This window comes from Carassius carassius, chromosome 11 (genome assembly GCF_963082965.1).
Source record: "Carassius carassius chromosome 11, fCarCar2.1, whole genome shotgun sequence".
NCBI classification, from domain to species: domain Eukaryota; kingdom Metazoa; phylum Chordata; class Actinopteri; order Cypriniformes; family Cyprinidae; genus Carassius; species Carassius carassius.
Genome location: NC_081765.1, coordinates 27,163,233 through 27,189,195, shown reverse-complemented (window position 1 = coordinate 27,189,195; position 25,963 = coordinate 27,163,233). Strand labels below are relative to the sequence as shown.

The 25,963-nt window shown below is 37.6% G+C and overlaps 1 protein-coding gene across 1 annotated transcript in view; it reads left to right on the top strand.

Annotated features, from left to right (window-relative positions):
* LOC132153116 (glucosylceramide transporter ABCA12-like) overlaps nt 1-23,744 on the top strand; it is a 39,502-nt gene extending 15,758 nt beyond the window's left edge. The window contains exons 23-51 of the mRNA XM_059562369.1: nt 1,245-1,314; nt 1,401-1,535; nt 1,645-1,800; nt 2,017-2,200; nt 2,317-2,535; nt 3,048-3,244; nt 3,670-3,827; nt 5,833-6,069; nt 6,834-6,981; nt 7,170-7,416; nt 7,893-7,982; nt 8,613-8,712; nt 9,515-9,642; nt 10,204-10,291; nt 10,786-10,891; nt 11,940-11,994; nt 14,236-14,413; nt 14,818-14,933; nt 15,787-15,946; nt 16,314-16,567; nt 16,660-16,855; nt 17,783-17,892; nt 18,038-18,188; nt 21,036-21,170; nt 21,495-21,598; nt 22,166-22,258; nt 22,431-22,536; nt 22,883-23,020; nt 23,443-23,744. Of these exons, the coding sequence (XP_059418352.1) occupies nt 1,245-1,314; nt 1,401-1,535; nt 1,645-1,800; nt 2,017-2,200; nt 2,317-2,535; nt 3,048-3,244; nt 3,670-3,827; nt 5,833-6,069; nt 6,834-6,981; nt 7,170-7,416; nt 7,893-7,982; nt 8,613-8,712; nt 9,515-9,642; nt 10,204-10,291; nt 10,786-10,891; nt 11,940-11,994; nt 14,236-14,413; nt 14,818-14,933; nt 15,787-15,946; nt 16,314-16,567; nt 16,660-16,855; nt 17,783-17,892; nt 18,038-18,188; nt 21,036-21,170; nt 21,495-21,598; nt 22,166-22,258; nt 22,431-22,536; nt 22,883-23,020; nt 23,443-23,544 (4,161 nt within the window). The 3' untranslated portion in view covers nt 23,545-23,744. The remainder of the gene's footprint in view (nt 1-1,244; nt 1,315-1,400; nt 1,536-1,644; nt 1,801-2,016; nt 2,201-2,316; nt 2,536-3,047; nt 3,245-3,669; nt 3,828-5,832; nt 6,070-6,833; nt 6,982-7,169; nt 7,417-7,892; nt 7,983-8,612; nt 8,713-9,514; nt 9,643-10,203; nt 10,292-10,785; nt 10,892-11,939; nt 11,995-14,235; nt 14,414-14,817; nt 14,934-15,786; nt 15,947-16,313; nt 16,568-16,659; nt 16,856-17,782; nt 17,893-18,037; nt 18,189-21,035; nt 21,171-21,494; nt 21,599-22,165; nt 22,259-22,430; nt 22,537-22,882; nt 23,021-23,442) is intronic.
* The last annotated feature ends 2,219 nt before the right edge of the window (nt 23,745-25,963 follow it).

Here is a 25,963-nt window from a genome sequence, read left to right as displayed (position 1 = left end):
TCTGTACTGCATTAAATCAGTTTGCATTTTAAAATCATTGCACAGTCACATTGTGAAATATTTAAAAAGGCCTATTAAAGTTCACATACCATATTAACAAATGAGAATAATTATATATGATTAATACAGTCAAAAAATGACATTCAGTTTGACATTATAACTTCTGTTTGACATTATAATTTCTAAAACTTCTGTTGTAGTGGGGACCTTTTTGCATTTTCTATTTTTATATTTAGAGATTATTTAGTATGTTTATTATTTCACTTCCCTCAATATAGGTTTCAGGTTGTACTGTTACTGCAGGGACAAAATATCCTCTCTCACACACAAAAAAACTCAAAAGTCCCAAGAACAGCACGTTTTCTCAGTAAATGCAGGAAGACATTCTTTATGGATAATTCATTTATAAATCAAAGCCAGGCGGGACATTTAACAAAAGTCATTTGTATTCTTTGTATGGTAAAATTTAATTGTCATGGCTGCTCCTCAAGTGAAATATCACCCACAAATGTGAAACCGCGTCATTCATAGAAATGTTAATGCGAACACCTGCAGAGAACTATGGCAAAAGTATCTTTACATGTAATATTACGTCCATGAAGAGTGGGGTCATAAAGTTGTTTTGTTGAATTATTGCAAACTTGCATTTCCATGTTGCAATTTTCTTTATTTTGTTCTGTTATCGTGCAAATAAGGTCAGCTAAAAGCACCATTGAAGGAATTTACCTGGTCAGAATTATTATATTGATATGGACATATATTCCACAGTAGTTTCATCCACACAAATTACAAAACCCAATAATACACAATATTTTGTAAATAATGAAACAAATTCATTAGCATATTAACTACATTATATGCACTAATAAAGGAAGCATTCACCCAAGAAAAAAATATTTATTTACTCACCTGTCATTCCAAACCTGTCTGACTTTATACATACATACACCTGTATATACATGTATGTATGTATGTATGTATATATATATATATATATATATATATATATATATATATATATATATATATATATATATATATATATATATATATATATATATATATATATATATATAACAACTCATCTTTTGTAAGAATGTAAGGTTTTGTAAGAAAGTAAGCTAAGTGACATGATGGTGAGTAAATTATGACAGAATTCGATTTTTTAAATCATCGTCTTTAAAATGATTTAATCGATTGACAGCTGTAAAATAAATCTCACTGCATTTATTTTTGGTCCACAGAGTCTCTTTTCTCCGACATGCTTCAGTTATGCCAGCCAGTATATCTCCCGCTATGAAAAACAGGAAGAAGGTAGGTTGACACAAACCTCTCATCTGTATTTAGTGTTTGTTTGGGATAATTACATTAACTGAATGTATTGTGTACTTACACCTCAGGCATCCAGTGGAGCAACATGTATATATCTCCTCTGGCTGGTGACACTTCCTCCTTCGGTTGGCTCTGCTGGCTGCTCCTCATTGACTCAGTAGTATATTTTATCATTGGGATTTACATCCGCATGGTCTTCCCAGGTATGTGTGAGCTGCTCATTTGTTTGCGTTGTTAGGTTAAAAGAATCATTATACATTTTTATAAGTTGAGTTTTAATATTATTGTTTAATCCATTTTTCTCTTAATCAGGAAAGTATGGCATTGGTCTTCCGTGGTACTTCCCAGTGACTCGGTCCTTCTGGACAGATATGTTCAGCTGCTGTAGCAGAACACCAAAGAAAATAGGCAGAGGCTTGCTCTTTACCAACATGATGCAGGAGCAAAACAGCACTAACAAGGGCAAAGGTACGTTACTACACAGTGCTTTGGAATACTTGATTCTGATTGGTCTTTTATCTGTATATTTGATAACTGTCTGTAGCAGTCTGTGGTGCTATGGAGATTTATTTGCCAAAATGCTTGCCAACAGATTTTAACTGTACGCTAAATTTGAATCCCTTGAATTTCAGTGTGATATTTTAACATCTTTGCTTCTCTTTATCTATTTTTTTTTTCCTGTAGGTAAAAGTAGCTTGGCGGAGAATGGAGAAGATGATTTCTCAGGATTGCCTGTTGGAGTCTCACTGTATGGCCTGACAAAGACCTATGACAACCGGCATGCTGTAGACAACCTGAACCTCTCTTTCTATGAGGGACATGTCACCTCTCTGCTGGGTCACAATGGAGCTGGAAAAACCACCACTATGTAAGAGCAGTAAAGCATACTTTAAAACATGGCATTGGTTTTTAATAGGCATAATATATATATTTATTTTGAATTGTTTTTTTATATATATATATATTTGTATATTCTTGTTTCAGGTCACTTCTGACTGGGTTGTTTGCACCAACCAGTGGCACCATCGAGGTGTATGGGATGGATATGCAGACATCCATAGATGATGTGCGTAAGGAGATGGGCGTGTGCATGCAGTATGATGTCCTGTTCGATCACCTTACCACAAAGGAACATCTGCTGCTATATGCTCAGATCAAAGCTCCCCACTTGACCAAACAGGAAGTGAATGAACAAGTGCGAAGGTAAGTTTCAGCACTCCTATTACAGTATGTTTTTATGTTCTTCTGTAACACTCCCTTAGATAAATTAACTTTTTACAGAAGCTATGTTATCTTAACTCGAATTGCATGCAGGTTTCCAATGTGCCCTTAATGGTGTTGGGGAAGCTACTTTAAACTACTTTAAAACTGAAGCTTCCCACACTACAACCTACTCATAATTTAAAGTAGTTCAACTGCAAAGTCAAGCTACACTGATGCTTATTATATAAAAAAACAGTGATTCTTCAGCAGCATTAAACAGAAAATTTAGATACAAAAAAGTCACAAAAAGAGAGCAACTTGCATGTACTTTTTACATGTATTACTTACAGTACCTATAAGGGCTGGTAAAAGTGTGTTGTTTCAAATCCCTCAATGGATGGTCCCTGAACACACTGTGGCCTTGTGCAAGGCATTTTACTTTAAATCACTATGGATACTGTTAGAGTAACAGCTAAATGAGAAATATGCATTAACATGGTTTCCTGTCTTAGAATCCTAATGGAGACAGACATGCATTCCCACCGGCACAAGCGTGTCGGCACCCTGTCAGGAGGTATGAAGAGGAAGCTATCCATCTCCATTGCCTTCATTGGAGGTTCGCGGCTGGTGGTGCTAGATGAGCCGACCACCGGGGTGGATCCCTGTTCCCGACGCAGCATCTGGGACATTGTCCTTCAGCACAAGCAAGGTGAAATCCCCTTGCAATTCAGACCAGAGTGAAAATAATCTCCTGACTTGTACCTGTAGCACACTTCCCGAAGGACTTTGTTGTTATCGGGTATCTGACACTTGGTTTCGAATTTAATTAGGCTTGAATGGATTTTCTCAAGGTGCGTGCAGTCAAATCCAGACAGGGAAAAATCCAGACGCAGATGTAGTAACGACTGATTGTTATCCGTCATGCTCCCTCTGATGTTTAATTAGCTTCCTCGGAGACAGTTAACGAATTTATCTCGAGCAAGGATTTAAGATTGTAAAAGAGGGTCATGTCAGATTCTCCTGTGTTATCTTTCTACATCAGCTCTTTGTTCAGAGCCTGTCTCTCTCTGTCTGCCTGTATAAGTGGATCTTTGATTTGACATGCCTCTGTGCTGGTTTTGTTTAATTGTCCAGAGCGTACCATCATTCTTTCCACCCATCACCTGGATGAGGCTGAAGTTCTCAGTGACCGCATCGCCTTCCTGGAGCGCGGAGGCCTCAAGTGCTGTGGTTCGCCCTTCTACCTCAAAGACAAGCTGGCTAAGGGCTACAACCTCACCCTCACAAAGAAGGTATATTCCATGGAGAATGTCATTCACTCCAGCTTGAGTTCAACCCTCATAAAAAGTACCATGGTAGTGCTGGAGTACAGTACAATGGTGTAACATCAATACTAAGATAAGCTAATATTCCAATACACAAATGTTCAAAAGTTTGGGGTTGGTTAGATTTTTACAACGTTTCCCTTTTTTTCCCATTTAAATATATTTTACTTTATGTCTTTTATTCATTACTTCAGTCTCCAGTGCACATTACTCCTCAGAAATCATTTTAAAGATGATTTGCTGCTCAAGTAACATTTATTATCAAAGTTGAAAACAGTTGTGCTGCTTTATTTATATCTATATTTAATTTTTATTTGCTATATTTTATCTGTATTTTGTGGAAACTTTGATCCAGTTTTTTCAGGATTCTTTGCTGAATATAACTTTCAAAAGAAAAGCATTTATTTGAAAGAGAAATCTTTTGTAGCATTATTAATGTCTTAACTGTCACTTTTGATCAGTTTACTATATTTGCTTGAGTATTAATTTCTTTCAAAAATAAAAAATAAAAATAAAAATCTTACTGATCCCAAACTTTTATACATTAGTGAATATATGCAATGGTATAAAATGAATATTGTTTTAGTATACTGTAATGATAAAAGACTTCCTAGTCATCGGGAAGAAGGAGGCGGGAACCGGCGGACAATCAAAATGAAACTTTAATTACAAAACAAACACAAAACAGCGCACCAGCCCCTCACGGACGACTGGTGCGCGCAAATAAAAACCAAAACACAACTAAAAGCCCAGGCCTGGTCCTCTCTCGTCCTTCACTGTCGTCGCTCCAGTTTTATATCCTTCCATCTCCTCCGTGGGCCTCGAGACCGGTGGGTCGAACAGGTGTAGCTCATCTCCAATCACTCCACCGGCCTCGCTCCCATGTCCCTCGGCCCCGTCCCACTCGTCACATACCCCCATCGCCCCTCGCAGGCCGGGGGGTCCTCCCGAGACTGCGCTCTACTCCCCCCCCCCTCCCTCCGGGGGGGACCGCTCACGGGGACCTGCGGGAACCTGGGGGTAGGACAGGCGAGGCGAGAGAAAAGGAGATGGAAGGAGGAGCGACAGAGACGAGAGAGGGGAGAGAAAAAAAAAAAAAAAAAAATCCGGTTCCCAGACGCACCGCTGCTCGGCCCTCCACCAGCTGGGCGATCTCCTCCGCGGTGCCTGGCGGTGGCACTGGACGGCCCTCGGCGGACGGCACGACACTCCTCCGCCGCCCGGTGGACGGCGACGGCTCCTCCGGTTTTGGGCAGCCGGCAGGAGTCCCCCGTTCCCTGCTCCTCCCCGTTCCGGCGGATGGCAGCAGGCTCCGGCCACCTGGCGAACGGCGCCGACTCCTCCGCTCCCTCACGGAGGCAGCCGCCCCTCCCTATCGTGGGCGGTCGGCAGCGAGCTCGCCCGTCCCCGGCAACTCGCTCCAGTCCGCCGCCTCGAGCGTCCATGGCGGCACACTCCTCGCCAGCTCGATGGCACCGCGGATTCACCACAGCGGCGAGGGATCTTCAGCAGCGCGTCCCTCCTTCTCCCGGGTTTCGGCACCACTGTAATGATAAAAGACTTCCTAGTCATCGGGAAGAAGGAGGCGGGAACCGGCGGACAATCAAAATGAAACTTTAATTACAAAACAAACACAAAACAGCGCACCAGCCCCTCACGGACGACTGGTGCGCGCAAATAAAAACAAAAACACAACTAAAAGCCCAGGCCTGGTCCTCTCTCGTCCTTCACTGTCGTCGCTCAAGTTTTATATCCTTCCATCTCCTCCGTGGGCCTCGAGACCGGTGGGTCGAACAGGTGTAGCTCATCTCCAATCACTCCACCGGCCTCGCTCCCATGTCCCTCGGCCCCGCCCCACTCGTCACATATACCATGAAATTATGGTGGTAATATGTGTCACCTTCGATATTACAGAATTTATATTTTATAACTTGTCGTATTATCAACATGCATTTCTGTGTTTTTGATTTAGGTTCAGACTCCTGATTCAAACGAAAAGTTGAACATTGAAGAACTCAGGGCTTTCATTCAATCCTACCTGCCTGATGCTCAGCAGAAGGAGGGAGAGGTAGGCGATTTGGTCTTCGCCCTCCCACCGTACACCCCCCAGAACGCAGCTGCGTACCACTCTCTGCTCACCGGTCTGGATCAGAACCTGGACAAGCTTCAGCTGGGCTGCTATGGCATTTCTGACACCACTCTAGAAGAGGTAATTATCAGATGAAGACCCAGCTGCAGGACTGCTGGGCTTCAGACTGTCGCCCAGCGACCTTTAAAGCCTCAAGCAGTGCAGCCCAAGACTGCCAAAGGAAGTTTAACCATACTACGTTCCCTGGGACTCTTGACTCATACAGTGTAATTTCACTCCAAAGATTCTAAGTAGAGCTGGGAGATATTTAATTATTGAAATGCTATTGAAAGTATTGAAGAAAAAAACTGTTTATAAAAAAAATATGTGTTGGCTATTTATTTTAATAATATAATGCAAGGTTTCCCAACCTGACAGTCATGGCTACCAGCTGGAGTTTCTGAGGCTTTTAGAGTTCTGTTTTCTCTATGAAAAAAAAATAATGTTTGCTTTTGTTCATCTTCGAAATGGAGATGTTTTGTAAATATTCTTTGATCATTTTTGTACAACGTGTGTATGTGCCTATTCACACCAAGAACAATAACTATAAAGATTATCTACATTGTTATAGTTATCATCTTTGATGTAAACAGGCTTTAAATTATGACCAAATTCCCATTTTTCATTGAACTTTGCCGTTAAGAAACTAATTGCATGCTGTTTGCAATATTCCCAATTCACAGATTGCCACTGGTTCCTACACATTCTACATGGTGTAGATTTTACAGTCTCCATTCAGAAATTGCTAGTAAATTGGGAACCTAATGCTTACCTAACAAAGCCATAGGAAAACATGATCCAACCCTGTCCAAGTGCATTTAAAAAGATATTGTGTTTTCCCTCAGGTGTTCTTGCAGTTGACTCGAGACAACATGGAGCCTACAGAAAGTGAAACCTGGTCTGTATCAGAGTCTGTGATTGCGAATGACATCTTTGCGTCAAGAGACAGCATTCCTGATGATCTCAACAACACGTATCTCGGAGACAAAGCCAGTAAGTGGACTTTTATGACTAGTTTCTTTCAGCAGTTTGCGGAATATTAGTTCCATGACCTGTACTTTCCCAATTACCCCTTGAAAGCTTTGAACTTTGAAAGCTCATCTTCAGATTTTCCATGGATTGAAGCAGTTGATATGATTGCCTCTGTCTCATGTGGCACACTCTCTTCTTCTCTCTTATAGGCCTCACTGGGACCTCAAACGTGCGTGGGCTTGCTTTGACTGCACAGCGGGTTAAGGCTATGTTGCTGAAACGCGTGCATCACTCCAGGAGGGACTGGAAGGGACTGTTCTCCCAGGTGCTGTTGCCTGTACTCTTTGTAATTGCTGCCATGGGCCTGGGCTCTATCAAGAGCGATCTTCAGCACTTTCCTAAGATTGTGCTCTCTCCTGCACTGTACCACATTGATGATCAGTATGCCTTCTTCAGGTTAGACTCACTTTGTTCTGTAACTTGCCTATGATTCCAAAAAAGTTAGGAGATATGGGTACTGCTGAAATACCCATATTTATTATTTGTTTTATTGTGTAATAATCTGTTAATGTACATTTATGCAGTTTGTAGACTCTTTTATCCAAAGTGACTGACAGTCCATTCACAGTATACATTTCATCAGTCAATGCATTCTCTGGGAATCAAACCCAAGAGCCTGCCATTGCTTACTGTTAATGAGCTTTATGACAGATGCTTTTAAAATACCTATCTTTATTATGGGTCACTGGCACACCAGTAGCTAATTTCCATATTTGCTGATGCAACTAATGGCCAAAGAAAAGCACATAGAAGCATTGCACTGTTTCTTATTGTTATTCTTTTTTCTCACCATCAAAGTAATATCAAAAATAGTGTAAATATTCAATATTTCACCCAGCCTTAAACATTGCCATTGCACGTTCTCTCCACAGCAATCAGAATCCCGCCGCCAGTGGTCTTGTAGATTCCATGATGTCCTATCCAGGCGTTGACCACGTCTGCATGAGATACCCCACAGATTCGTAAGTAATCATCCATATGTCTCAGTGACCAAGCACTCTGAACTCAGTAATCAGACTGCAGGCCACTCTAAGCCGTAAGTGATTACATATCATAGCATCAGCACACCTAGGCACTGCAAATGGCTTTCATTTTTGCCGGCTATGATTTCAGTCTCTCTGATCTTCGCAGGTCTGTTCCTAAGCTCTGGCCGCCATCTCTTTTGGCGAGCCCTGGGACTCCGATACTCTGTCTGCTTGTATCAGTGGGTCTTCTATCAGTTCCTGGTCAATTTCATCACACTAATGTGCCACTTTTAGATTTCCATCACTGTTTTTTGCCACCCTAATTTCCCATCTCTTTTTCCCCACAAACACTCTCTTGCTTTCTTGTTCTCTTCTTTTCTATTTCTCTCTTTCACCCACACATCTGAAAGCTCTGTCTTTTGTAATTCCACTGTAAGATCTTATAATAATGCTCCTGTATATGGGTGTAAATCTCACAGAAGAACCTCCCTGCACATATTTTTGTGAGATTTAGCTTGGGATCATTTGCATTTCTCATGCATTTCCTGTTTATAGGATCACATTGTTCCTCATAGAATTTTGTATTCTTCTACTTTTTGCTACAAGAAAATATAAATTTTTCTACAGGGTTTGCAAAGAGAGACCTACTATAGGAAGTGAGACCTGGATCTCCAGAGGCAACAGCTCTGCAACATTTACCACCTGCAAGTGTAGCAACCAAGTGCAGGTGGGTCAAACAGAGCATAACCATCATAACACAAACAACATTATTACATATCCTCAATAATGTGCTTCTCAGCACATTTAAATATTGATAAAGATCATTAGTGTTTTGATAGCGTGAAGGAGACACAGCAGGGTTGCACGCCCTTCAGAATTGATTTCAGAATGCCTTTTAAATTAAATTCCTGACTTTGAAACAATGCAGAATGAAAATTCTAATTTAAGAAGAAAAAAAACACAGAATGTTTAATAATTAATAATAAAAATAATATATATATATATATATATATATATATATATATATAAATTTCATATAATAATAAAATAATGAAATTAGAAAATAATGATTTAATTTTTCAGTTTAAATCACACATAAACAATATCATGAGAAAAACTTAACTTAATTTACTTAAAAATATATATTTTATTAATAATTCATGTTGACACATATAAAACTTGTATTTAATTTGACTTAATTATGTGCTTTCATTTTATGGAATGTGGTAGATAAGAGGTGTTGTGTTTCTCCATAAAATTTAAATCAGTTGTTGGCTGTTTTTTCACAGTATTCAACTTCAACTCCATATAATGGAGTAATTAGCCCTAATTAGTCAAGTTAATGATGTATGTAATTAAAAAAATGATTTTTCACCAAAATTGTGTTGGTGTGCCTGTTCTTCTTCCTGTCATTTCAATTTAACTTCCTGTCAACTCCCCTTCGAATCTGAGAGCAAATTGTTAAATTTTTCCCAGTACTGTATCATGGTGTCTATTCAGAATTTCACTCACTTTTCTTTCACTTTCAGTCATGTCCTGCATTAGTTTACGACCCACCTCACAAAAGAAATCCATCATCCCAGATTGTCTACAACCTGACAGGCATCAACACAGAGGACTACCTGCTGGCCACTGCCAATGACTTCATCAGAAACAGGTGAATTTTATCGCTCGTAGCACTTCACAGCATTAAACAAAGTTTGAGAGATAATTCCCTTGTTAGAAGTTCAAAATATGGCGAGGTGGAATATTAGGGAATTTATGAACCGCTGGTAGGCTGATTAATAATTAAACAGGAAGCACGGTTTAACCCGTCTTTACTGTGGCATTTCCGACCAGCTGACATTTTCCATCCTAGTCAAATACCACACAGCACTGGGGTGTGCTGCTGGCATGAAAATACTTTATTACACCTAAAATAGTAAGGCTAGCATTTATTATTCATACATTGCCCCCCCCCCCCCCCCCATAATAGCCAGCCCTGCCTCTGTGTGGTGGTGATAATAATAAAAAAGGCAAATCACAGCTCTTGTAATAAATCGAGTGAGAATTCAACAAAAGCATAAAACTATTAGTCAGGAAAAGGTCTTTAGTGTCTGAAAACACTAAATCTAATAGGAAAATTTGCATCCAGTAAATGTGTATGACATGTGAACAAAATGTTACACCAGCCTAGTGTTATGAGTTCTAATGTAAGTTGTTTTGTGCTTTGTTTCAGATATGGAGGCTGGGACTTTGGAAAGTCTCTTCCCATTGATCTTAAGATGGACATGTTAGATGTGCCAGAGAACAGAACCCTTAGTAAGGTAATGTGGATGAGTGATATTACATACCCACAATGGCAAAGTGGCTCATTGTCCCAACGTAGCAGTTTATGTAGACAATAAATGTTCCAAAACCAAGTTATCACATAGGCAGCATTTTAATGCATCTTAATCACCCTCCTGATGTGAAAGCTGTTCCAAAAGGTAGGCAGCATAATTATGTTGCCCTCTAAGATAAACTTTTAAGGCAATACCGCATGCATTGTTTGCGCAGAAAAAAAAATATTTTCAAGATGGTGAATGAAACAGAAGTAAAGTTCATTCAGTACCAAAAAACTGTTAAGTCTAAGTACGAATGTACAATTTATATTATATATTTTATATTTATATAATATTATTATTCAGCTATGTTTTAAAAAAAAAATGTATTCTTGTTAGAATATTGGGTTTCATGTCAAAGCAATGCAGCTAAGGACATTTTGGAACAGAGTCTTTAGAGTCTATTATGCATTGTATTAATATTTTTGTTCACACAGGTTTGGTATAATCCAGAAGGTCACCACACCATGCCTGCCTACCTCAACAGCCTTAACAACTTTATCCTGAGATCCAGTTTGCCACCAGAGAAACGACAAAAATATAGTTAGTTAAATCTCTCTCTAATACTGTAAGGTTTTGTTATAGATTCTAGTTTTCTCTTAGAATCTAAAAAAATGTATTCCGTTCAAAAGTTTGGGTTCAGTAATGCATATATATATATTTTTAAAGAAATTAAAATACTTTGATAAAAAAATGCATTAAATTAAGAATTAAATTGGTATTTATAATGTTACAAAAATATTTCCAATAAATGCTGTTCTTTTGAATTCTATAGTCATCAAAAAGAATCCTGGAAAAAAAAGAAAGAAAAAGGAAAATATATTGTAGTTTCCACAAAAATATCATGCAGGACAACTGTTTTCAGCATGGATAGTAAGGGTAAATGCTTCTTGAGCAACAAATCAAATACAAAAACATTTTTAAAAGTCTTACCAACCCCAAACTTTTGAATGGTACGGTATTGTATAAATAGTAATTTTCAAGTTGTGTAACAGTTTAAATGTGTTATGTCCTGAGCTAATGTGCACTTAGACTTGCATATCTAAAGTTTTGACTTGCCATGTAAGGTCTAATCCACTTATTCAGTTTATTCTGAGCGAGAGCCACCCACTTTCTGAGAGACTGAAGTTATTTTTGCTTTCACATATCAATAACTACTGGGTTAATCTGAAATATGCTTTTAGCAATTTCCTGAAATATAATCCTTTCCCTCTGAGGCTGAATAATGTAATTCCACTACCCTTAGATAGAGGGCAGTGTGTCTTTTCTGTCTCTCACCATGAGGCAGAGCGATCTGAATGCTAATTAGAGGTGCTGAGAACTGAAATGAAGGGATAGGGCTGGTCTTATTTCAACACTGCCAGACTGGCCCAGTGGCTGAGATTCACTGTCCGCCTTCAGGCAAGATTAATGCAATCCCACCAGTCAATAATGAAAAGGGGGAATGCATTCATTCAAATGTAGCTGGTGAAGTAATTCAGGGCAAAACAGAGCATAAATTCAGAAAAGGTTCATGGGAGGAGCAGATGGCTGGTCACGTGTTTGCCGGTCAAGTGTATATTTTCTCATGTGCTAAAATCTCTCTTTACAGCCATCTCCATATCCAGCCACCCTTACCCTGGCCAAGTGCAAGACGAGGATGTCATGTAAGAGCACACACATATGCACGCACGTCCTACTGTCTGGCAGCTAGATCAGATAAAGTACTCTGTGGGGCCAAATACAGACTGAGCGTATTAGTAGGGCCGGTACAAAATCACAGACCCAGTGGTGGAGAAAAGAAAGTAATCAGCCAAATGATGGGCTTTAGATAAAATATGCAAACATTGCTCTGACATTTTCATTCTAGTGGAGCACTTGAACTAATGCAATTTGACTTCTGTATTTACTCCTCTTTGATTTTTTGACTTGACTCTTTGACTTGGCTTATTGATTACTAACCCAATAAAATGTGTGTTTACTCTGAAGGTGGTTCGGAGGTTAATTGATTCAACGTTGCCACCCAAACATGCCTGTATTTTGAACACTGTGGGCAATTTCAACCATGCCTAAATCTGAAAGACACGCATTGTAAAATGAGCGCAGTTGTTTAATTCTCTCAGCTGGGATGAGTCTGGCTTGACGCCTGCTTCTTTGGCCTGAGAAAGGGATTTCTTGAGAGTGGAGAAAACATGCAGGGAAGGCAAGAAAATTAAGAAGAATAGGTTGGCTACTCAAGAAGGCCTCTGTGAGTGGCTGAAAAGAGCAGAAATACCAGACACTTATATCAAAAGCAAAGTCCCTTTAAGGCAAGTCAAGAACTTGGTGGCCATATTGGTAACAGCCTCAGGCAGCTGTTTCAAGTACAGATAGAGTGCTGCAGGAATGACTCCTATAACCCAGAATTGAGTTTGCATTCTTGAACTTCCAGTTAAATTTTTCAAGTTCAGTTAAATTTTTTGGGGTTAAATGGCTGAAATAAGTTTTAAGGTTAACACAAGCTCAGAATATTTTCATGTTCACAAAATGTATACATCAGTAAAACTATTCTAATGCAAACCTTTTCCCAACTTGTAGATTTTAAATAAAGATTTATTGTAAATGTAGTGGTAGTGACAGTGAAGTCATGCGACTGTGGTATACTGTGGTTTGTTTATAGCCTTCCTTTAACTTTTAACTTCTCTCAATTGTGTTTAGGCTTCAAAATTCCTTGTGTGCTCTTTTGTGAAGATGATATTAAAATGAGAACAATTACGTCATCCCTGCAGCACTTTATTGAATCTACTTCAAAATCTCAAAAACTGTCAAGATTATGTTTCAGTAAAATATTTTAATAAGTGATTGCTAACCCTGTCTCATAGCTGATGAAATCTGATTGTCTGATGGTAGCCATATTTTTTAATTATACATTTGTCATCTTAGTTGGGACCAAATTGATCTCAAGTGTTTCAAGCATTTTATCATGAGGTTTGTCATTTTTATAGTGCCACCAATTGCCTGGAAAAGTGAGAATGAATGTAATCAAAATGGCTTATTGTATTCAGGAATTATAGCTAAAATAGGCCATGTCCAACAGTCTTCATTGGCCTCAGATGGCCACGTTGGATTCAAAGAACAATCTAGTTCAATCTAGTAGTTTCTTATCCTTTGACTTCATAGATCAACCAACTGAGCCCTTCTTATCTGAATATAAAGTTATCCTCGCTTCTGCATTCAGGCTCAACTCTTTGTGTTACGGGTCTTCTGTCTTTCCTTGAGATGAGTTCATTCTTATTTGTCCTCCATTTTAGTTATTTTTTTGAAAGTGCAGTTGTTGAAGGCAAAGATGGGATGCAGAGGGGCAACATTAAAGGCAAAAGCTCAGCTGGTGTCTGGTAGAAGAAGTGTCCTGCCGAGACTGAACACTCGATCGTCTTTGACTCTGTCTTACCCAATTCTCACAGATAGAGAGGTCTTAATTCTTATGGGCTTTCATCTTTTCTCCTCACTGTGTCTGGTGCCGTTGTAAATGCATCAAGCTTGACTGAAGAGCAGTCATGTGAGAGACTGTAGGAAATATGAAGTGCAGTTTGTATTTTAAGGGTAAGACAAAATGACATGCATTTAAAAAGTCTCTCACTGCACTTGACCACTGTTGTAGAATATCTGGTGCTCTGATGGTGTGGGTATAAAGTGTCCAGATATATTGTAGGTCTTAGTGTGAACAATTCATTGTATTTTTGATAAAATAAATGCAAACTTGGTGAGCATAAAATACTACTTTCAACAATATATATATACAATTCACCAATGCATAATTTATTAAAAAAATTATAGTTCATATATATGGATACTTGAGGTCAGATACTCTCAACTCACATGTCTTCAAGTCCATGTCTTTAAGACTGAGATCTTTTTGTCTCCTCAAGGGTGGGTGGTTTGGTCAGCATCCTGGTTGCGCTCTGTGTCCTCACTGGATACTCTATCATGACTGCCAGCTTTGTCATCTATGAGGTTCACGAACATCACACAGGCTCCAAGAGACTCCAGCAGATCTCTGGCATCAGCGAACCTTTCTACTGGATCATCAACTTCTTCTATGATATGGTACTTTAGGATTAGTTGATAGATTTCAGCCTTTGAGATTTATTGCATTGATCTGAGAAAAAAAAAAAAAAAAAAAAAAAACATGAACAAGGAATTACAAACCAGACTACATGAAGTAGAGGTACAATAACCATTTCTGCCTGCACCATTTTTGAGTTACAATATTAATATTATATAATCAATTCTATAATTCATTTAATATTAATAATATACTAAATCCTTTATTTATTTCTCAGTAATAATATACTAGCCTTTATGTTGCTCAAACAGTATAGGATGGTGCTATCAATGCCAAGTTTTTGATTACCATGACCAAATGCATAAATATAAGTTAAAGAAAGTGTTTAATATGCATATTACATAAGACTGTTTGTATTTACAAAGTCTTTCCTATGTCTTTGCAGACTCTTTACATGATTCCCGTGGTCCTCTCGGTGGCGATGATGGCAGCGTTCCAGCTCCCAGCGTTCACAGAAAGGCAGAACCTCGGCGCGGTCACACTTCTGCTGGTGCTATTTGGGTCAGCATACATTAGAGTCCCTTTACCGCCAGAGATTACCCTGTCACAAGACAGATATCTCATTAGAACGTCTCAGAGCTGACAGGTCCTCAAGGCACTAGAGCTTCATGAATGTGTCATTCAGCAAATGCTACACGTCGCAGCACTGGCAGAAGGGGAGGTTTTAGTTAATGTGTTGTCTAACACTGGTCTCTCAGCTAGAAAGAGGAGAGCTGCTCGAAGCTTTCCTGCAAGGCCTGGGCTCTGAAGAAGTGATTTCACACACTCCGTCACCCAGTTAATTGCATTGTGGAGAGCAGTGAGGCCACTCACATTCAGTCTTTAGGCTTCAGAGCTCCAGGCTGCTTGGGATGCCCTTCATTGTGTGAAGTCTGCAGTCTGGCTCACATTCATCTGCCTGTGAGCTCACCGGCTCTCGGCCCATAAATAACCGCACATCACAGCAATCTGACCACTTTCCTTTCAACCTGCTTAATTGCTTTTGTTTAGCTGAGTGGTGTGGACTTTCCACCATACATGCAAACGGGCCAGGAAACGTGCACATATACACACACACGTGGTACCCCCTGATTTTAAACACATCCTCTTCCTTGACCCCACCACCCCAATCACCAAGAATAATGAATAAAAAAGTAGTTGAAGAGAAAAGAGAATTCTTCACAAAGAGGAAATAGATTAACCCATTTATCTTTACTCTTAGCTCAATGGTGGAATATATTATCTCTTTCTTTGCTAAACTCAAAACAGAAGACTTACTATTGCTCTTTTGTTTTCCTGCATGTTGTAATTCTTCTCTTTAGATCTGTCTTTGAAGCTTGCCACTTACCACATTGATTTCATGGTTTCTTTTCAGCTTCTCCACCTTCCCTTGGATGTACCTTCTGTCTGCGGTATTTAAGGATACAGAGATGGCCTTCATCGGTTATGTCTGCATCAATCTCTTCATCAGTGTCAACACCATCATCTCCACTTCCATTCTTTACTTCCTGGGTCAGCTCAACCAGAATGACCAGGTGAAAGAAGAGTCAGAGGGACTTTAATATAACTATGTCACAATTCAACCCCCCCCCCCCCCCCCAAAAAAAAATCAATTTAGAGCATCTTTGCTCACTAAAAGCTAAAATTTCATTAAAAAAATATTGCTAACCCCAAAACTTTGAACTGTATATAATATAATATAATATAATATAATATAATATAATATAATATAATATAATATAATATAATATAATATAATATAATATAATATAATATAATATAATATAATATAATATAATATAATATAATATAATTTTTCACCAAGGAAATATGATTAAATAGACCTGATTAACTTTGCACATGGTTTTTCCTTTTCTAACTTGCTTTCACTGTCCATTTCAGAGCATCCAGGATGTGTACCGTACCATGAGCAACATATTCCTAGTTTTCCCTCAGTTCAGCTTTGGCAATGGTTTGATGGAGTTGGCACGGGTTGACATGCAGGTGCAGATCTTGAGCGCTTTTGGAGTGGACGCCTACAAGAACCCCTTCAGCTTGGACGTTCTGGGCTGGATGTTCATCTCCATGTTTCTGCAGGGTTTCATCTTCTTCACGCTTCGCCTGCTACTTAACAAGACGCTCCTGCGCAAAGTCAGGTATACCTGAGGCTCTGGCACTGCGGATTCAAAATGACTGGCACAGTGTTACAGTTTTTACATTTGTTGTGCATTTGTGTATTTCTTCATAGATGCTGGAAGAAGAATGTTTTTCAGAGCTATAGCCCCAATGAGGATGAAGATGTGCTGGCTGAACGTTTGCGTGTGGACCGGGGGGATGCTAGTGCCGATATTCTGCAGGTCAATCGTCTGACTAAGGTGTACCAAAGCCTGAACAAGAGGGTACAGGCGGTGAAGAGACTGTCTGTGGGCATCCCAGCTGGCGAGGTCTGTGCTGTTTGTATTTTAATATTTATTATGCACAGGAATATTACAGTATTAAAAGCTAACATAAATTGGCATTTGCAACCAATTTTATTTGCTTAATGCAATATACACACTACCAGTCACAAGTTTGGAAAAGTTACGATTTCTTAATACTGAGTGAACACAAGTCTCATAAGTTTAATATTAAAAGCTTAAACATATTTAGGTGGAGACTGTGATATACTACCTTGCAAAAGTTTAGGGTATGCAAGATGTTTTATATATAAAAAAAAAACTTTTATTCAGCAAGGTTGCATTAAATTGATCAAATGTGACAGTTAGGGCATTTATAATATTACAAAAGATTTATATATAAAAAAAATGCTGTTCCTTTGAACTTTGTATTCATCAAAGAATCCTGAAAAAATTATTATGTTTGTCATATCAAAAAAAGTCTTCTTTGCTGCCTTTTTCCCTGTCACACTTTAGAAATCATCAGAAATTATAAATCACTTGAAAACTTAAAATCTCAAAATTCATCCTTTGAAAGCCATTTTAAATTCAAACATTGCATCACCATGAAAATGGTACTTCAAAATCATGTTTTCAGTCATGAATTATAAAAATTTAGGTTTGGATCATGCACTTTCAAGTCTATGTTCAAAAATGTGAGTGACAGTTAACAGGTTAAACAAAATTATAAAATCAATGATATTTTCTATAACAGAATATGTTATTTATCTGAGAATGTGCATGTAGATGTGGTCACAGACGGAAAATGCAACTATATATTCTCAGAGAATCTTTTTAAGGCACTTGGCATATGCTGTCCTTCATTACATTTTAGTTCTGAATGGTTTTTCATAGAAGATTTATTGAGCTGTTAAGAATAATCGATGACAGCAAAACATTCAATGTGAATGAATGGAAGGTCAATATCTTCCTTAGTGCTTTGGATTGCTGGGAGTCAATGGTGCAGGAAAGACGACTACCTTCAAGATGCTGACAGGAGACGTTAGCCCCACCGATGGATCAGCCAAGATCCGTGACATTGACGGGTACCGTTTTTTTTTTCTTTAAAATCTTGATCTGGTACTTTTACTGTTGCTCACCATCTTTTTCTGATGCACTCAGACTCTTTTACTATACATTTTTGTTTTGTTTCATTGCATGTTCATAAATCTCCTTGGCCTGTGTCCTCAGGAGAATGGTTGACATCATAGACTGCAGGAGAGAGGGCATTAACATTGGTTACTGCCCTCAGGTGGACGCACTGGATGACCTCCTGACTGGAGAAGAGCATCTCTATTTTTACGCCCGCATCAGGGGCATCTCCAAGAGGGAGATTGACCGGGTAAGGTCACAGCTATATCATTGTCTGTTTCTTTCTAGCAAAGGCCAGTTTCTTATCAAAGTGACCTACTCTGTACAAAAATTTATGTTTTCTGTTGTGATGATACCTGTACATGGTTGTCACCAAATTTACTTAAATTTCAGTATTTGATACTAGTCAAATGACCAGTTTCAAGAACTCAAAAGTTTGGGGGCAGTAAGCATTAAATGTATTTGATGGTTTGAAATGAGAGGCACGAGATGAGGTAAAACAGGCAGCTGTCTGTTAAATCATGTGACAACCCACTGGCATTTAACACTTTAAGAGAGACTTTGCATCTGTTTTTCGTCAAGTGGTACTCTACCCTGATTACAGCTTTCCTTACACGTAAAAACATGTCAGAAAATTGAGGTTTAGCAGTCATTTGGAAATGACCGGCATATATTTTGATTGAGATGCTGCTGTTGCCACCAGACTTTTCAACTCTTAATCATCGATCAACGTGGAAATCCCTGCTGGACTTCTCAGTAAGATGCGAACAGATCTTAGTTTGGTATAGTCCGAGTATTGCATTTGACAGGAAATGGTTGGCTCTCCTCCATATTGATTAATTAGGAAGCTAATTAATCTTGCATTCTCTCAGGATTATTGGTAAAAAGCACTTCTATAAAACTTGCCTTTGGCTGCAGATGTCAACTCTTGATCAGTTTTCCTAAAGACGAAAACACTGGTCTGAGGGAATATAGCCTGCGTAAAAAGTTGCAATGTCATTTTAGCAACTTATTATGAAAATTAGTTTAAATTGGAATAGAGATTTTTTTTTGTATGTGTTATTGTTGGCTGTGTGTAACAATGAATCATAGCTTTACTGCTTTTATAAAGCAGCAACAATGTCAATATGAAAAAAGACACCAATGTTCAACAAATAGGTAAATTAATTGAATAAATGAGCTTCTAGATTAAATATTTGAGTCAGACGCATCTATTTTTGTCATGCAGTACCAGCTGTGCTGAAGATACATAGGAGAACTGTTTAGAAGATAAATCACATTGGTTTATGACTAATTTCTCTGTATTGCATCCGCACGATATTTTGATCATGAAAGCTTATGTTCGAACTGAATATATCAACATTATGTTCAGAGACTGTGACATGCATTTATGACGTTATGAGCACATGACTGTAACACGCATATACCTCCCTGCCAAGCTCTTTCCCTCCTTTAAAGTAATTCAGGGTTGTCTCTACTGATATTTGGTTAGCCTGCAGAGAAAGAATCCGCAGGCTAACCAAATATATAATCTTATACAGTCTTAGAACTTTCTCCAAGGTGAGTTATCCACAGAAATTGTGAAAGGGGAGTCTCTTTGTAGATTAAAGTAAAAATAAAGATCTTTTCTTTGAAGCTTTCCAGCTACAGTAATGCATTATATTTGTTACATTTTATAAATCCATTGTTTACTCAACTTCATGTTGACTTTCGTTACTCAGAGGAAGTGCTTTGAAGAATGTCCATGCTGCTTTTTTTTTCTTAGTGAAAATGGATCATGACCAAGGGCAAGATTTTCAGGGAATGATTTATTCTGTGTCTCACACAAAGTTATCGACTGGCTTCAGAAAACTTATATTAATAGTAGTATACAATACTATATAGACTACTTTTGTGCTGCTTTTTTCCCTTCTGGAGCTTGACAGTTTCTGGTCACAATCCACTTTTATTGTAAGAAAGAGAGCTTCCTGAGCATACTACACAAGTTGTCCTTTTGTATTATGTTAATAGAAAGGAAGTCACACAGGTTTTAAATAACATAAGAGTGAGTAAATTATTGCAGAAAATTAATGTTTGCCTGAAGTAACCCTTTAAATCTTTAAGTAAAGTTGATATGAAGTGCAAGTTACCCTTCTTTATTAAGGGCAGAGAAGGAATTGACTTAACAATCAATGAATACCATCAGTCATCTTTTGGCTACCAAGGCTTTGTGTAAAAGCTGCTGAAACTTTGAAATGGCTTTTGTGTTTTGGCCCGTTAACTTGGATTAAAGGATTTAGTGGAAACGGCTGGTAAATTTTGATGTCCTGAGGGTAGCATGCAGTACAATGCCCGACCCAAAAGAATGATCTGTAGGTGTGTGTAACCGTTAGACAGAGAGTGTTTTATGGTTTCTTGCAGGTTTATGAGAAGCTATTAAAATTCATAGAATGTCTACTTGGATCCTTTGATGTATGAATCCAATTAGTTTAAATGAATGCAGAGCCCATGACATGCTCTGTGTGGGGTCAAATGTCAACAGGCATTTAATCAAAACATTATTCAAAGTGACTCCTTGTGATGTCAAGACCACACAGTTAATGTGTTAGAAAAACTTTTTAAGCCTTTTTAGGGAACAATTATTGCTTTGTTTATCAAAAATAAATTGCAGGGAAATTATGACAGAACTTTAAGTGTGGGATGGGTTTTAATATTAGGCTGCTTGATTTGGGGGGCGAATTCCAGTGCGATTTAAAAAAAAAAATTGCAATTTAAAATGACTTTGTTTGCTGTGCTTGTTTGTAGGGGTGCAAAATTTGGCTAAAACCCCCTGAAATTATATATAAGTTTGACTCCATAATAATAATAATTATTATTATTTAAAATAATTTATATTAATAATAATTATTATTATTCATTATATAATTAATTAATAATATTAATATATAATATATATAAAAATATATATAAAAAATAATATATTACTATTGTAATATAACACTGTAGAAAAAAATAGTAATAATGATAATTACTATTAAAAATATATGCTTTCTCATCTAACATGCCGTTATTATAAAACTCACTGTGATAATCTCATTATTTGATCTTTTTTCTTTAGGTTGTGAACTATCTGTTGAAAAAGTTGGAGCTGAATTACCACAGACACAACACAAGTGAGAGCTACAGTTGTGGAACACGCCGGAAGCTGTCGACAGCCTTGGCCCTGATCGGAAACCCTCAGATCCTTCTCCTGGTGAGCAATTGCACATTATGCTAAGCTGAGACTAGTTACTGTTGAGTAAGTCATACAGTTACACTATAAATCACTGTATTGCATGTTGTCTTGAGTGTTTGCTTAGAGGGGTTTGAATGGGTAAAATGTTGCACCCTTATTACAAACACTTCTGAAATGCATCTTTGTGCTGTTATTCTGACTTAAAAGTTTGGCACCGTGCATTGCAGGATTGCATTTGCCTTGAGAGTGTGTGGGTTTTGCATGAGGTTTTTCTTTTGTTCTGTAAGCGCAGAGAAACATCCCACATGCTTCTTACAGTACATGTCTCCTCTAACCTCTCAGGATGAACCCAGCTCTGGAATGGACCCACGTTCCAAACGTCATCTTTGGAAGATCATCTCTGAGCAAGTGATGGGCAAATGTGCTGTGGTCCTGACATCACACAGGTAATGATCGCCCCTGACTCAAACTGCATCACTTCCTCCAAACAAATAGGTGGTAGTAATGACACATCTAGCCAAAATAGACTCTATTAGAACAGGGGTTTTCAAGCTGTTTAGTGCTAAAGACATTAAAATATGAAGATCCTCTTTTAAATATGAGGGAAATCTTTTGTAAATTATAAAGGTAGCTACATATTATCATGTGTGTATACACACACACACACACACACACACATACATACACTTTTTTTCAGTGTTGCTGCACTTTGCCTTTATAGTGGGCTTCTGTATCTGTATTCAGTTATCAGTGGAAACTAGGTCAAATTAAAGTTTAAGACAAACTTTGACTATTGGCTTTACTAAGGATTGCCTGAAACTTTAAATTGATTTGAAAAAGCTTTGAAGTTTGAAGACAGTGATATATTATATAATAAGATACTATGTACTGTTTCTCTTATAATGTGTGTGATCATTACGTATGGTGCGTTTCTACAAAAGGTTTTTGTCAGTTTCGATGGGTTTGAGAGAGTTGAACAGAGAGTTTCAGGAATGTGTATTTGTGTCCTACAGCATGGAGGAGTGTGAGGCCCTTTGCACCCGTCTGGCTATAATGGTAAAAGGACAGTTCAGATGTCTCGGCTCCCTACAGCACATCAAGAACAGGTCAGTGGTTTATCTTTCGGTACCCTGTGTTTCTTCCTTCCAATTATTTTCCTTGGTTCTCTCACATATCCTTTTGTTTTCCACACTTACTGTTGCTCTGGAGCCTGATATCTCTTGCAGACACTACATAATTTTATCCCTAGTGATAAAATAATCTCTGTTCATCTGACAGGTTTGGCAAAGGATTCACAGTTAAGATGTACTTAGCTGGAGCCTCCTGTGATGTAGATATGATCAGTAACTTCATGCAGCAGAATTTCCCCAGCACGTTCCTGAAGGTGAGAAACAGAGCACGTCATAATGAACTTAAAGTTATTGAAAAGTTGAAGCTGAAGTAATTTAAAGGTACCGTTTATTGACTTGACAGCAATACGCAGTATATCATTTCAAATACTGTAGAAATAGGCCGTTTACATAGGTACAGCAGCAAAATAAAACAGCCGGTTCATGGGTCTGAAAGAGTGTGGAAATTGTCATAAAATTTTAATTATGCATGTTTCTGGACAAAACAAACATTACTAACATTATTAGTAAACCTAAGGGGAATAAAATCTTAAAAATCTATGATGTGACCCCTTAAAGTGTATTTTTGCTGTCTCTTCTAATAAATTTCTGTCTATGAAGGATCATCACTCAAATATGGTGGAGTACCATGTACCTGTTGCTCCCGGTGGTGTGGCTTCAATCTTTGGTCTGTTAGAGTCCAATAAAGCTGTACTGCAAATCAAACACTTCTCAGTCAGCCAGACCACTCTGGATGAGGTAAGATACAGTACATAAGATGACTGGGGTCATTATTTATTTACCCTCATGCTATTGTTCTGTGAAACACAAAGGTAGATCTTTTTCGTCTGAAGAATTTTCACACAGTTATTTTCAATACAACTACAGTTCGTAGTGATTTGTCAAGCTATAAGAGACCTATAAAAGTAATACTTACAATATATCGTATACCTTTTTGAAATCAACATGCGAGGAAAAGACCAAAATACAATGAAATGTGAATAAATAATGAGCAAATAATGACAAAATATTGCTTTTTTCTATGAATAGTGAATAAAGGATTTAAAGAGTAAACGAGTGAACAGTTCTTGAATGCTAAGTGGAGGAAGTGGAGAGACATGAAAAGAGACACAGAGGCGGTGGTGTGGAGACTAAACGATTGTCTTGATTTGTCTCCTTAGGTTTTCATTAACTTTGCCATGGCGAAGACAGACACAGACGACCAGGAAGTCTCTGAAGGAACGGACATTGACAGTCTAGACTCATACAATGCTTTGGACTGATGAAATATTTGCACATTATACCATTCAATGAACCTCAGAAAATATATATTAATTTAATATGTAAGAAATCTTTTATAGGCTATATCATATTTTAGTGTTGTGATTTTTATGAAAGTCAAAAAGTATCTATTTTGCCTTGAATAATGAAGTGACCAAATAAATTATGGATAATTATTGAGGATTTACACTAATAAAGTCATTTATTTACTAAATTGTTTTAAATTTTATTAGCTCTACCAGATATATATATATATATATATATATATATATATATATATATATATATATATATATATATATATATATATAGATGTATATATCATGTATCAAAAGATAAATAATTCACATAAACAATCAACAATGTGTTACTCAACACAGAATTAAATATGCATGCAGAGTGAAGAGTCCATCCTTTTAAATTGCTGGCTGCATCGATGCAGCTCCTTTCTTGGGTTGATATAAATCTTTTTGCCTTCAAGGTATAACTGATTCCTCAATGTCTGCACATCTTCACTCTCATTAATATTTTCTCTGAAGGCACATCTCTTGTGCAAGAATGTACTAAATATTTAATTGGCCTTTTCCTCTGTCTGCTTCAAGGCACAGTTCCTCTTTTAAAAATGTACCAAGCTTATTTTTACATTAAAGCTATTTTTCACATGCAGTTGTTGAGCGTTTGTCTTATTGAATGTAGTGCAATTGGTTCTTTATGTCATGAGTTGAGGTATGCAATTTCTTTGCATAGAAAATCGAGCACTGTGTAAATGATGAGCTATCCAATGTTCGGACTGCATTTCAGACATGTTCTGTTTTCCCTTTACAGAAAAGGGTTATCTCCACTACATTTTACAGATGGATCTTCCGGACTGAAATAGATAGGGTTAGGAAGTAAATAAAATGGAAATTATTAAATTCACTATTGTACATTTAAGAAAATCAATCAATCACAAACTACCCATGGTAGTTAACTCAATTTAAAATGATTAAAAAAAAACATATTTTGACTTTATTTGTTAATACATTTCCAATTTAATACAGTTTAGGAGCACTAATAGTAAAACGTATGCAATTTTGTATTAACGCACACATTCACTTAGCTGCAACATTGTGATAAAAAATAAACAAAGAATGGAAAGACCGCACTACTGAACTTCATAATTAAGCCCCCAGTTGACCAATCAGAGCGAGAGTTCGCTAAGCTCCTCCCCTTCGCTTCCCGTGCTGTTGGAGTGACTGTTCAAACCGGTCTGTAAGTTCAAATCAAGTCTGTAAGAAAAACTGTGATCGCTGTCTTGTTTTGTTATTATGGATCAAGAAAGATAATTCTGTCATAGAGTCAAACCCTGTGACATGAACCAGGGCTGTTTTTAAAATGACAGCTAAGCGTTACTTTCATAATGAAAGCAGCTCAGACGTCTGAACACGCCAAAATCTTTCTGCCCAGTCCAAGTGATTGTGGTTTAATTTTGCAGCTTTGCAGGTAAAGTCAATTAAAGATGTTTGTTGCTCCTTGTCTTTGATTTTATTGATTCGGATCATGATGATCTGAAACAACGGCAACTTATTTGTGGACTGCAGGTCTGTTGCTCAGGCTAGAGACTCTGAAGTTCTTGCATTCTGCAGTGTTGTGCATCTGGGCTGTCCACTTCACACTTTTTCCTTGTTAAATACAGTTTGCTTTCTTCTTTCAAGGCAGTGGTACATGCGATAGCCTTTATCAAATAAGCAAAATAGGCTACTTATGCACTTCTAGAGAAAGCTGTTTCTTTACAGCCCTTTTTGAAGCCAAAATGTGGCTTTAGAAATGCGAGTAACGTTATGTGCAAAACAAAGATGATGTGTTGCGGATTCTACACTTCACTGAGTAGCACAATCTTTTTAAAGTGCACTATGATAGTAAGAAAGGATTCTTCAGTAAAAAATTAAGGGACAAATGTATGCAGTGTTGTCTTAGACTGCACTATTGGATGCTCAAAATTGGTCTTTTCTTCACAAATAAAAATTGAATTACAAAATTAGTGTTTTAGATGGTAATATTTTGCACCTTTATTATGGTTTCACTATTTTTTTATCATTTAAAAGGTACCTTGGTTAGCATACATAGCATTTTTAAAAACCATATAGGGTCTTAAATATATTACACGTGTAATGTAATATATATATATATATATATATATATAATGAATGTTGTGTGTATGTGATAAATGTGGTATATATAATTTATACATTTATAATTGTTATAATTGTATTATTTAATTATGATGGGTTTGGTGCCGAGTTGACCCTGATTATAACTGTTAAGACATGTATATTAGAATTATGTCCATAATGTTCAGTATTTACACACAATTCCCCAACTGATCTTTTTAGGCTGGTAATGACTATAATTATGCAATGTATGTTTCCATAGTAGTCTTAG